Source organism: Mustela nivalis (genome assembly GCF_964662115.1).
Source record: "Mustela nivalis genome assembly, chromosome: 17".
Lineage (NCBI taxonomy): Eukaryota > Metazoa > Chordata > Mammalia > Carnivora > Mustelidae > Mustela > Mustela nivalis.
This window is the reverse complement of record NC_139036.1, coordinates 33,022,049-33,034,908: the sequence shown is the minus strand read 5'-3', so window position 1 is coordinate 33,034,908 and position 12,860 is coordinate 33,022,049. Positions and strand designations below refer to the sequence as shown.

The 12,860-nt window shown below is 46.5% G+C and overlaps 2 protein-coding genes across 7 annotated transcripts in view; one reads left to right on the top strand and one right to left on the bottom strand.

Moving 5' to 3' along the window:
• HLF (HLF transcription factor, PAR bZIP family member) overlaps positions 1 to 6,748 on the top strand; it is a 54,179-nt gene extending 47,431 nt beyond the window's left edge. For 4 of the 6 annotated variants that reach the window (XM_082707704.1, XM_082707702.1, XM_082707705.1 and 1 more), the window contains exon 4: positions 4,415 to 6,748. In XM_082707704.1, the coding sequence (XP_082563830.1) occupies positions 4,415 to 4,633 (219 nt within the window). In that variant the 3' untranslated portion in view covers positions 4,634 to 6,748. The remainder of the gene's footprint in view (positions 1 to 4,414) is intronic. The other 2 variants (XM_082707703.1, XM_082707707.1) reach the window with 1 other exon arrangement.
• MMD (monocyte to macrophage differentiation associated) overlaps positions 1 to 12,860 on the bottom strand; it is a 115,844-nt gene that overhangs the window by 36,109 nt on the left and 66,875 nt on the right. The gene's annotated exons all lie outside the window — the stretch shown is intronic.

The following is a 12,860-nucleotide window of genomic DNA, read 5'->3' as shown; positions in this document are numbered from 1 at the left end:
AGGTTAATTCCAGGTGTTTGCTACTATATTGAAAGGACACATTCTTTAGAAGGGAAAATAGATTTACCTTACAAAGTCTGATACAACTTGAAACAAAATTAATCGGACATATTTAATAATAATTGGGAAGAGGATTCTTTCTAAAACTATGCCATGTCCACTAATCCCAAAATAGAACCATTTTGGATTAGCCATGGCTTAGAACTTTTTGTGTTTATGGTTCCTTCCAATCATATGGACAATAGAGATAGATTATATGCATTCGAGGCCTTGAAATCAGGCACAATTAGCCATTTTCTAGCTCCTGATCCCCCATTTCTCAAAACTAACTGTGGTGTGGATGGAGAGTCACTTGTAGGCTGGGCACAGGGGAGTTTGGGATGTGGTCCTAGAACCAGTTTGGACCAGATGACCTGTTTACGCTATCTAGAAAGAGCACTAGGGGAAAAGGAAATCAGCAGATTGAAATCACTGCTGTTATCTACAGACCCGAGATTATCTTGAGTGAGGCAGACTCATCGAATGTCGGGCTGAAAGGGACCTCAGAGGTTCGTTAGACCAAAATTACCATTTTGCAGTTGAGGAAATGGAGCAGGGAGAGAGGCGAAGTGAGGTGAACACCGCTGGTTTGTGGAAGGCCTGGCCCCTGAGTCTGCCGGTTTCCAGAAATGTCACTGCAGCATGTTGGCTGTCACCAGTAGCTGTCACCCTAAGGATCCGAAGAGTGAAGTTCATAGTAGACACACCGTGAAATCTAAATGAGTCTGGGAACTGGTGGTCAGACAGCAAGAGGGGAGAAAGAGCCAGGCGGTCCAGTCCTGGCAGCTGAGTCTCTCCATTGAACTGGATGCTTTTCCTCATCTTAGCCGTCTGACCCTGCGTGTGTCCTCGAGCTCGTTGTCTTCAACTAACCGGGGAGTCATATGGCATGGGTCTGCTGTTGAACAGAGAGGCGTTTGGAAGGATGATCCTGAGTGGTAGCTCTGACTTGCAGGCAGAACTTGCCAGGGTCTCCAGGTTTACAAGTTCAAAGCAAAGAGCAGGCTTACTGAATAATCCAGGTCACGCTCGCAACCAAGAGGCCATGGGAAAACTGTGTGCTGGAATTATGCATAGTACTCCTGTCACAGCCGGGCCTGACCTTTTCCCATGGCAGGTGGGTAGCAGGCAGGAATGTTCTCCTGCCAAGTGTCCTTGGATATCTTCAGTTGTGAGGGAAGCTTCAGGGCCAGAGATGGTGATCTCACGTGGAAACGAGAAGCAGAGCTATAATGAACGCAGTTCTTCTGGCAGAGAGGACTGAGCTGGAGTGGGTGGGAGAGGTATTTGTGGCCCCCAGCATGGCACGAACACGCCAGTCAAGCGAAACGGCCCTGCCAGTAAATGGTCTTCCTCACAGCTGTCTAAACCCTCCGTGGAACCATTCACTTGGGTTAGCACGCATCTCCTGGGAGAAGTAAGCAGTGTGGGTCCTGGGACTCCTACCTGAGGAATCTGTCTCATCATCTTGACGTCTTCCTATTTGTAACTGTTCATTCATTTGCTTGACAAATATTTTTCAAATGCTTGTGTGTTCCAAGCCCTGGAGATACAGAGAGGTGAGCCAGAACTGCCATTGTTCCTACTCTCAGAGAACTTCTAGTCTGGCAAGAAAAAGGGATCGTTGACTTGTCGTGAGGGAGGCAGTGCAGAACGCGAGACCTTCAAGAAGATGATGGGGCAGGACTGGGCGGGCCCTTGCTGGGTGTGGCAGTAGGGTAGCCAGATGGCTCTGGGCATAGAGGAGAAGAGGACAGGAATGTAGTGCCAGATTTGTCAGTCCCATTCGGTAGCCTGCTTCCCCCTCCCCCCACCCATTCCATGGTAACAAAGGGGGACCAGCTGCTTTTCTGGCCCATTGCAGTCCTCCGTCCATCATTCGTTCCTGCCTTCTGCGTCCTCCGCTCCACCCCGCCCCCCCAGCTCCCCTTCCACCTGAAATGGTCCCCATTCTCCACCTTTCCTAGCTCCCCTGCTTATGTGGACAGGCGAGGCTGGGAATTAAAAACATCTTAGAAGGGAGAAGAGCTCCAAGAGACAGAAAAGTTGGTCGTTATCCTGAGGTCCGCTGCTGATTCCCCTGATCGTTGACACCCAGTCGCACACCTCTTCAGTCCAGGGCCCATGGCAGTCACCCCCCTTCCCTCCCCTCCGTCCTGCCCCTGCCTCTGCCATCTCCCAGGGGCTCGTTCTCATGCCCTCCTTTACCTCCTGGGCTCCTGGCCCCCTTGGTCAGGTTCTGATACATTCTAAGCTCCTCTTTTGAATGCTCTTGGAAACCACACACTTAAGGAACATGGACTGTGGTAAATTTACCCAGACTGTGGGGTGGGGGGCTTGTGGAATTGGGCCTTACATCAAAGTAATAGAACAGCTGCCATCAGGTCCTCCTACCTCTCTGGAGGCATTTGACTCTCTTTCGGCTCCTCCCAACTCACCCCATGCAGCTGGCCGGGCCTCTCCCCGCTTCCTTCAGTCCCCTGCCCCTTTTGGGAAGCACAGATGACAGTGGCGGCGGCATACCTGCCCCGGGCTGACTTACCCAGCTATTCTTCAGAGCACAGCCTTCTTCTCTAAAAGAAGGATGCTAGTGCCAGCTACTGGGAAGATCACTTTTTCACTTTGTTACATATTATTATGAAACAGGTAGAAGGCTGGGAGAGCTTTATAACTAAGATACCGGTACGGGACTGAGTGGCGGGCGGAAGGTGCCTGCGCATGCACCCTCTCTCATGCTTCCTGTCTCGGGCCAGGGCACACACGTTTGCCCGGGGTAATGGACCGGCATGAGGTTTCTCCACTGGCCTTGGCCCTTCCTTGCAGCCTTGGTCCCAACCCATGTGACCTCCCCCAAAGCCAACTACCCCTTGTAGTCCTGGGGGAGGGTAAGGACTGTCCTCACCCCACTTATTCTGGGTGACCTGTAGCTGCGTAACTGGAAGGACTGGCCTAGCTAGGATGGAGGGGTCTGCTGTCGCAAGTCCTTGAAGAGAAAGGGTTGCAAAACACGCCGGCTGGCGCCATAGTTGAACTGGTGAGGCCTAAAAGAAGATTTACAGGGCGCCTGGGTGGCTCAGTGGGTTAAAGCCTCTGCCTTCGGCTCAGGTCATGATCTCAGGGTCCTGGGATTGAGCCCCACATGGGGCTCTCTGCTCAGCAGGGAGCCTGCTTCCTCCTCTCTCTCTGCCTCCCTCTCTGCCTACTTGTGATCTCTGTCTGTCAAATAAATAAATAAAAATCTTAAAAAAAAAAAAAAAGATTTACATTTCTTAGTCTTCCTCAGAAAGTTTTCCTTTCTTTCGGCAGATGGAGCAGTGAAGAGCGGGAAGGGACACGATGCACACTTAAGTAGTACCGAGGCAAAGTAAGGCCTAGAGAAGAGTTAAACAGGAAATCAGAGTGAATTATTTAAATGCTAGCCACCAATATGAGCACACTGATCAGTGGTAGGTGGACGTTTTTGGTTTCTTATTTTTTTAATTTGTTTCTAATTACCAAGACATACATCGGAAAGATAGAAAAGGTGAAAGCTCCGACCTTTCTCCTTGGCATCCCTCCTCCAATTCCCCTTGTAGAGGCACCGCTTTCAAGAGCTTGGTATAAATCCTTCTGGGCCTCTTTCTATGAATATACAATACTGTGATTTTTTAACCGAAGTGGGATGAGGCCATACATATTTATCAGCAAATTGCATTGGTTTCCACCCACGTCGTGGTTTATCATGAACATCTTTTGAGTTCAGCTGGATCATTATTTGTTAACAGCTGCCGAGTATCCTTTTGTATGACTCCACTGTCATGTACTTATTAAATCTCCTACTGATTAGTTCCCCCCCCAGCTCTATTAGAAACAATGCCACAGTAAAAATTCTCTGCCCTTGTCTGTGTGCACACGCATGCAGATGGGCGGAGGCCGAGATCATAGAAGGGGAGATGCTCTGTCAGTGGCTGTGCATTTCAATAGTTGATAGACATTGCCAAGTCGCCTTGCAACAGTATCCCGTGGACTTCTACCAACAAGCATTGGAGCACCCATGGAAGGATAGGGTTCTTAAAATAACGTTTTCCCCAAAGAACACAGAGAGATCTGAAGGTAGTTTAGCGTGTGAAGTTGAGCTGCTTGCTTTCATGCAACCCATGGGGCCCCCCTCATCGGGCACATATTCGGGCAGAGAGGAAGGAGGGACACACCGTGACAGGTGCGTTCTTGCTGCGGGAGGGAAGCTGGGCACACAGCCCTCGCAGTCAGATTCGCACAGACGGTCCCGGAAGGAGACGCGAGGTGAGAGGTTGGGTCCCTGGTGCCCGGGCACCACCCTGAGCCCGCCCGAGGCTGAAATCTAACGTCTTGTTTCCTTCCCCCTGTGACTAATGAGCAGGACGACAAGTACTGGGCCCGGCGCAGGAAGAACAACATGGCAGCCAAGCGCTCCCGCGACGCCCGGAGGCTGAAGGAGAACCAGATCGCAATCCGGGCGTCCTTCCTGGAGAAGGAGAACTCGGCCCTGCGCCAGGAGGTGGCTGACTTGCGGAAGGAGCTGGGCAAATGCAAGAACATACTGGCCAAGTACGAGGCCCGGCACGGGCCCCTGTAGGCTGGCGGTTTTGTGGGCTGGCTTCCGAATAGATGGACAATGTGTTTCCCGCCCGCCCGATAGCACCACACCTGAAGCAACCTTTCTGACATCAGCACTTTACCGGAGGCGTAAACACAACTGACTCACGTTCTGGTGTACGTGCGCGCGTGCTTGTGCTCCCGTGTGGTCCAAGGCGCGCGCGCGTGCCTTTGCACTTGCCATGTTAAGGTAGCCCTCTCGTCGTCTTTCAGTTCCGAAAAAGAAAGGTGCCGTGTTTTTACTGGACTGAGGAGACACCCCCTGACACACACACACCCGTGGGGTCTCCTGCCCCTCCCTCCTCCTCCACTCCAACCCCCTTCCAGCGTCGCTCCTGGGTGACTCCCGCCTACTCTTCCAGGACCCTCTGCTGGGCTTCATCAAGCAGAGTCCTGGTAAACTAGTAGATCTCAGTTGTCAAGACTACGAGCTCTTGTTTCTGTTTAATCTGTAAGTTACCATGCTAATAAGGTGCACAGAAATCACTTAGCACTACACTGCAGCTGTCTCTCTCAGTTATAGGTTGCTTTCCTCATATTTTCAGTTTTGGTGATAATTGTCTTCAAATTTAAAGTGCTGTTTAGATTTACTAGATCCCATATTTACTTACTGCTATCTACTAAGTTTCCTTTTAATTCTACCAACCCCAGATAAGTAAGAATACTATTCTAGAACACAGAGTGTGTTTTTGCACTGTCTGTACCTAAAGCAATAATCCTACTGTACGCTAGAGCATGCTGCCTGAGTATTACTAGTGGGCATAGGATATGTTCCCTACCTAAGAATTTCACTGTCTTTTACAACACGAAAATTACAGTAATGCATTTGAGCATGCCCAGAACATCCCCAGGACAGGGAAGCAGAGGGAAATGCCAGGTCTCAGAACGAGGGGTTAACTTATCAGTGTAGGAGCCAAAAACAACTGCATCTTGGAACAGCTTTTGACATTGATCTGTCTGGTTTTGTTTTCTCCCCTCCCCCAACCCCCACCCTCCCCCTTTTCTAGTTGCCTTTTTCCATATCCCTCTTGATACTCGAAACAATTACTTAAGATTCAGTTTTCCCCATTTTTTGTAATATATATATTTTTGTGAATTATACCTTGCTGTTTTTAAAAATCAGTTAATTAAGTTAATAAGTTGATGTTTTCTAAGACCCTTTTTCCTAGTGGTGTCATTTTTGAATGCTTCATAAATTAATGATTCTGGAGCTTTTGTTTCTTATTTTCTGTTTGCTTTTTGAACGTATGTGCTCTTATAAAGTGGACTTCTGAAAAATGAATGTAAAAGACACTGGTGTATCTCAGAAGAGGAGGGTATTGTCACAAACTGTGGTTAATCCAATCAATTTAAATGTTTACTATAGACCAAAAGGAGAGATTATTAAATTGTTTAATGTTTATACAGAGTAATTATAGGAAGTTCTTTTTTGTACAGTATTTTTCAGATATAAATACTGACAATGTATTTTGGAAGACATATATTATATATAGCAAAGAGAAAAGGAAAACTATTCCATGTTTTAAAATTATATAGCAAAGATATATATTCATCAATGTTGTACAGAGAAGAAGAGCTTGGGGGTTTTTGAAGTCTTTAATATTTTAAGCCTATCACTGATACATCAGCATGTTTTTTGCTTTAAATTAAAATTTTATGACAGTATCGAAGCTTGGTGTGACGAATCTCGCTCTAAAATATGGAAGGTTCTTTCTTGTTTCCTATTAGGTCTCAGAAAGAAGTTAACGTCACCCAAAAGCACAAAGTGGATGTTAGTCAAATATTTATTGGATGATACAGTGTTTTTTTAGGAAAAGCATCTGTCACGAAAATGTTCACTTCAAAGTTACGAATTCCTGGAATGAAATATCACTGCAAGCACCCCAAACAATTCTGTTCTCCTCTGTGGGCACGTGCGTCTTATGCAATATAAGGTTGATATCGGTGTTAAGTGTATGGTTTCTAATTTGATAGGTGTTTTGACTTCAAAGATGATTGTTCTTTTGTTTCACAAAGTTGTGTAATGTCAAGAGATTCTGCTATTATTGCAAAGAAACAATTTGTGCTAGATTAAAACACCCTTTCATCAATGGGATTTTCTAGTCTCCTGCCTCCAGAGTATCTAATTCTTTAATGACCTGGTGGTCTCCTGGTCAGTCTAGCAGCAGAGCTTCTGTCACAGTGTCCTCATCTTGGGAAACCTGACCAGCAAGATATTCCTAGGAATTTATTCCTACGAATTCATTCCTATGAATTCCAAGGTATTCATTTCGTCCCAGGCCACAGCTGACAACTGATGTGGGAGAGCCTTAGAATCAAAATGCTTTGTTCGGGTATACAACTAGTAAAATAAATAAGACCTTCAGCCAAGTTCTCCAGCAGAACCGAGTAAGTGGTTTTCGGTAAGAGACACGGGTGGACGCACAAAGTTGGCGTTTTTAAAGGTAAAAAGACCAACAGCCAAGAGATTATTAAGAGGCAGTCGTTACTAAAACACAGACCAGCAGTATCTTTAAGTGGAGAAGCAATGCACTGTGGACCATCTAAGTTCACTGCCCAGTGAAGTGGTAGCTGAGAAAACTACATTTGAGCACTGGGCGTTCTTGGAATTAGGTGGTTTGTATCAAACGAGGATCGCGGAAGAAACACAAAGATCATAATAAAACTCCTCCTTTGGTGTGCCGGGAAAGGTTTCAGAAAACCTACCTCATTTTAAAATTTAAGAAACTTTGGAGTTTGTACGCAGGCCTTCTATTTAGGTCGTTGTCAGCACACACACGTGAACACTCATTCCTGGACCCCCTGCTTTCTGTCTAGGGCAGTTAACTAGTAAATAAGGCAGTTCTGCTAAATGACGTGGGAAGCCATGGCCTGATCTGGAACGACTCAGATCAACCAGGGTCAAATGAGTTCTGCAGACTGCAGCTATTAAAAATCCTGTTGTCATTTTTCACCTTTTCATCATAAGCATCTTTCAGAGATTAATTACTCGGCCATTAAAAATGAATCCAAATCATATTATGCCAACATCATTTAGACACAATTTGGAAGGAGCGGCCCAGGACTTCCTGACAAGGTCACACTGTCCTTTCTGTGGACTAGACTTGCAGCGGAAGGCAAAAACTAATCAACCTGGCCTGGCCTGCTTCTCCTGCCACTTGAGGCTATAGGGACGGGGTGGGAGAGCTGTATATTGATTGTTTCCTCCTTTTGAGACAGTGGCCGCCTTCAGACCATCCAAAACACCCAGTGGGCAAGACTGTGATGGGCCTTTCATCTTCCAGTGCGACAGGCCTGTGTGAAGCCATTCCTCAATGCAGAATGACTGTTGGTTCCAGGAGAGTGTGAATGGGATCTGGGGGGGGGGGGGGGGTGCTGTACTAAGGTAACCCACAGTTTCCTCCAGTGAGTCATTACGGGTTTTGTGAGGGAACACACAATAATTCTTTTTTCTTAAAGGTCTTATTTATTTGAAAGAGAGAGAGAGAGTGAGAGAGAGAGAGAGAGCATGAGAGGGAGGAGGGTCAGAGGGAGAAGCAGACTCCCTGCTGAGCAGGACCCTGGGATCGTGACCTGAGCCGAAGGCAGACGTTTAACGGCCTGAGCCACCCAGGAGCCACATAAAACACACAATAATTCTAAAGGTGCATTTAAAAGGTCTTGGGTCTGATTTTGGAAGAGTCAAAAAGAATTCTAGGTGGAGCCCCTTTCCTCCATCCCCGTACCCAGCACATAAAATAATGGGCATTCTGTAATATGCAGAATTATGCTTATTTTTTTCTGATATTTTATCTAATTTTCCCCTTAATGTTCCTTTTAGGAAAACTCAGATTTTAGCAGAGTTCATCAGGGCAATCCCAAGGCAGGCTGACTTGGCCTGCTGACCTGAGTGGAGTGCAGAGGCCGGGATTTAACCCGGAGTCAGCAAGCTGCAGGTGATAGGAGACTGTGTATGTGGTCAGCCTCTTCTGTTCCCAGTGTGCCAGCTTCCTGCCAAGGCTCCTGGGGCTCCCTGGAGAGGCTGTGGTCTCTTCCTGCTTTTCTCTACAATTAATAATGTCACTTCAAAAATGAGCAAAGCCTTATCCTCGATCTTGACTGAATTGGACTTGGCAACTGAAGTCAGTACATTTTGCAGTGGGCCAAGTGTGTGTAGGGGTAGAGGAGAGAGAGTGTGTGTGTAAATATTTAAGTCAAATCATAAATCTTTAATTTGGGAGCACCTTACTGAACCCAAGAGTAACCATAACCATTATCCTTCTGACGACACCACAAAGACCGCATCTGTTAAACAGGTAAAAATTCACATGAGGCCAGTTTAATTGTTACACCATGGTATTGGTGGTGTTTATGCTGTTAAGCCCAAACCTTTAACTGTCTTTTATTAATGCTTAATAAACTTTGAATTTTTTCCTTTCTTTCATGTATTTTTGTTGATAGTCTACTAGAAATTAGACTCTGTTCCCAATCCTTTCACCAAGAGACCATTTATAGAGATTAATTACATTGGTGATAAATAATAATACCATGTCATCAGTGATGCATTACTATTTATTCAGTACTTCTGTGCCAGGCACTATGATAAACACATGGCATATTTGATTTAATCCCATATCAATTCTGTGAGATGGGGGTTATTATTGTTGTTCCCAGATATTATTATTGTTGTTCCCAGATAATATTATAATAATATTATTATTGTTTCTCCCAGAGAAAAGAGAAGGTTAAGCAACTTGTCTAACATTATATAGCCAGAGGTGACAGAAATGAATTCTGGCCCATTGGATGGGCATCAGTAGAGAGCTGCTTCCCCAAAACCAGTCGTGGTTGGATGTATACAAATTGACTGGGAACATACCCCAGGACTACAGATCCAGCAATTCTGAGTCAGTAGGAAGAAAATGAATTGTTTAAGGGCTTCCAGCTAACTCCCATGTGTGGCCAAGGAGCTGGAAGCAAGGATTCGCAGATTTGACCTTAATCTGAGTTCGTGACTCTTAGGGGATCCAGGCAGAAGCTTCAAAATTTCCATAACTACCTAAAATTGTATGCAACTTTTTGCGTATAAACCTGTTTTTCTATAGGGGAGAGCCACAGCTTCCCGCACTCCCCCAAGGAATCTGTGACACGAGATGGAATGAAAACCCCCCACTTATGGCCTTCTAGCAGGGCTGACACAGCGCGGTGGCAGCCGGCCCTGCAGCCCACCACACTCCTCTGGGAAGCTCCAAACACCAGCACCGCATGGGCTGCAGCCCCAGCCAAGGAGCTCAGCATCTTGGGCACGAGAGAAGGGGACTCTGTGGTGAGGAGCTCGGTGAGTCAAATCTGTCACTTAGCAGGTGTATGACCTTGCACAGCACAAAGCATTTTTTAACCTTAATGTCCTCATCTGTGAGATGAAGGTGTAATTTTCCCCTCTGAGGGTTGCAGGGATGATTTTATAATACACACCATTGGCCCTCAACAAAGATCTGCCCTGGGGGCCCAGGGAGGGGACTGTGGGCTGGGAGGAATTTTTCCAATTCACTCTCTTAGATTTGTTGTTCCTTCAAAGAGGACAGAAAACAGTTCTCCTGTTCAGAAGAAGGAGCAGGTGGCTGGAGGTGTGGGAATGAGGGGGGCTTCATGTTCTGACAACCCTAAGGGATCATAGCTTTGTGCATAGGGCGGTCAGTATCCATCCACTCTGTGGCAGCTTCCCATTTAGATCAGGCAGTTACACGTGAGGGTTCAGCTCTACTCTTTCTTTCTTTCTTTTTAAGATTTTATTTGAGATAGAGAGAGAGATCATGAGCAGAGGAGAAGGGAAGAGAGAGAAGCAGACTCCCTGCTGAGCAGGGAGCCTGATGTGGGACTCCACCCCAGGACCCTGGGATCAGGACCTGAGCTGAAGGCAGACACTTGACTGAGCCACCCAGGCGCCTTCTACTTTCACGATCAAACACCTTTCTCCTCTCTCAGGGGAGTAGGCGCAATGACCTTAAGATTCTGTTTGTGCGACCGATTTTGTATCTGGCAACTTCAAATCTCTTAGGGGAGAGGACTGCCTCCCCACGCCTGGAGAGGCTTTGGCCTCTAACATTGCAGGAACCGATAGAAGCCCCATCATTCACAAGCACTCCGTCCCGCAGGGCCCATCACATGCTGCCTAGGTGGGATGGCTCATCTGTTCACACTTAAAATAGGACAAACTGGCCAACCATCAACCCCCCTCTTCAAAGCATATGAATTAAGTTCCCGCTTCGAAAATCACTGGCTTAGAAGTCTCTTTGAGCATCTTTAGCCAGCCGGGTGAGAATTATTGAAATCTTCCTTTGTACTCAGAAGATGGCTTCTTGCTAATAAATCAAAAGGACCCTTTAGAGAAGAAAGGCCTGAGTGAAGATGGTGGTGAGGTTCCTCTGCCTTTCCGGGCTTTGAGTCAGTGAGGACTTGGGTCTAAAGGCCGCTGTCTCTAGCTTCTTTGCAGCCTCCCAAACCTGGCTCAGTGCCAGGAAACAACAGGACAAGCTCACAGTCGCTGAGTCCTAAACTACTTCGACCTGCCACATCTCATTTAATCCTTATGGTATGAAATCGGTGGTATTATTATCCCTGTTTTGCAGATGAAGAGCAGACTCAAGAAAGAAGTCAGCAGAATTTAAACCCAGGTCAAAAGCCTGATTTGAGAGTTTGTGTTCTACACCACTCCACTCCACTCCACTGTTTGTTCAGAGCTCAGCAAAGGCAGAAGGCAGTTGCTATGGTCAGGAGGGTGAGCGGGGAGCAGGTGGGCCCGGACTGGAATCCCAGACCCATTCATCACCACCCATGCGACATGGACAATTCACCAAATCACCCTGAGTTTTATCTGTAAAGTGGGTATCACAGTCCCTTGTAGGGTTTTACCAGGATTAAGTGAGAACGTGCTCAGAGTGTCGTAAGAATTCAACAAATGCTTGCTTTTTTAATAGTCATCGTGATTGTTAATAAATATTGCTTGATCTGGTTTCTCTGGTATGCGCTACAACAGAGTTGGGCCCTATATTGCATATTTAAGTGGATGCATTTTCATTCTGCAAATACTCGATTCAAGAGCCACTGCTATGTTTTTGAGAAATTCCAGTTCTGCAGGGGTGAGTAAACGGGGGAGAGAGCGCGGCCACTTCTTGAGCCAAACTGTGCGTCGGAGACGGATTTTATAAACATAAAATTCATGAAGCATGAATTTTAATTTTAATTTTAAGCCAACTATGCTGCCTTGGATATTGTTGGTATTTTGCAGACCTTTATTTTAACCAGGGTACTGAATGGTGCTAAATGCTGACACCTGTAGCTTGGGGTCATTCGTCCCTGTCTTACATTTCTGAAGGGCCTCAAATGAAGAAGTTTGATTTGTCACTAAATGAATATATATTCACAGAAATAGAATGATAACATTTTTTTTTAAGATTTTATTTATTTATTTGACAGACAGAGATCACAAGTAGGCAGAGAGGCAGGCAGAGAGAGAGAGAGGAGGAGGAAGCAGGCTCCTTGCTGAGCAGAGAGCCTGACGCGGGGCTCGATCCCAGGACCCTGGGATCATGACCTGAGCCGAAGGCAGAGGCTTTAACCCACTGAGCCACCCAGGCGCCCCTAGAATGATAACTTTTTGAGTAACTTTCCTCGGGCACTTCTTCATCTATTGAAATATACCCTAAGATTAATAAACCAGAAGTGGTCCTAAGCCTCCCCTCTACCTCTGATGGGGAGCAGGGTGGGTGTGGGAGGGCTCTGCAGGGAAGGGGACTGTGGAGCAGGGAGAGGAAAAGCAGGAGTTTGTCAAAGATGGGGAGGGATATTCCAAGTAGCAGCACAGAGGCTGAGAGCCAAGAACTCCCCTGGGAGTGATAGGACTGTCAGAGTATGGCGTATGAGGGGGGAGAGTGACAGCAAGTGAGGTATAGCCAGACCATGAACGTCCTTGCACACCATCTTAAGGCCTTTGGACTTTATCCTGATCAGGAGAATGACATAAGCAGTTCCTGGATTAGAAAGATGATACTGGCAGCTACTCGGAAGATGGATCGCTGGGAATTAGGAAGAATTGGAGGCCGAGGGAACTATCTACATTAGTCTCTGAATAAGGCTCTAGGGATGAGATGGATGGATAGATTCAAGAGCTATTTAGGGAGCTGGAATCCATGGGGTTTGGTAGAAGAGTCAAGGACAGCTTGAAGGTT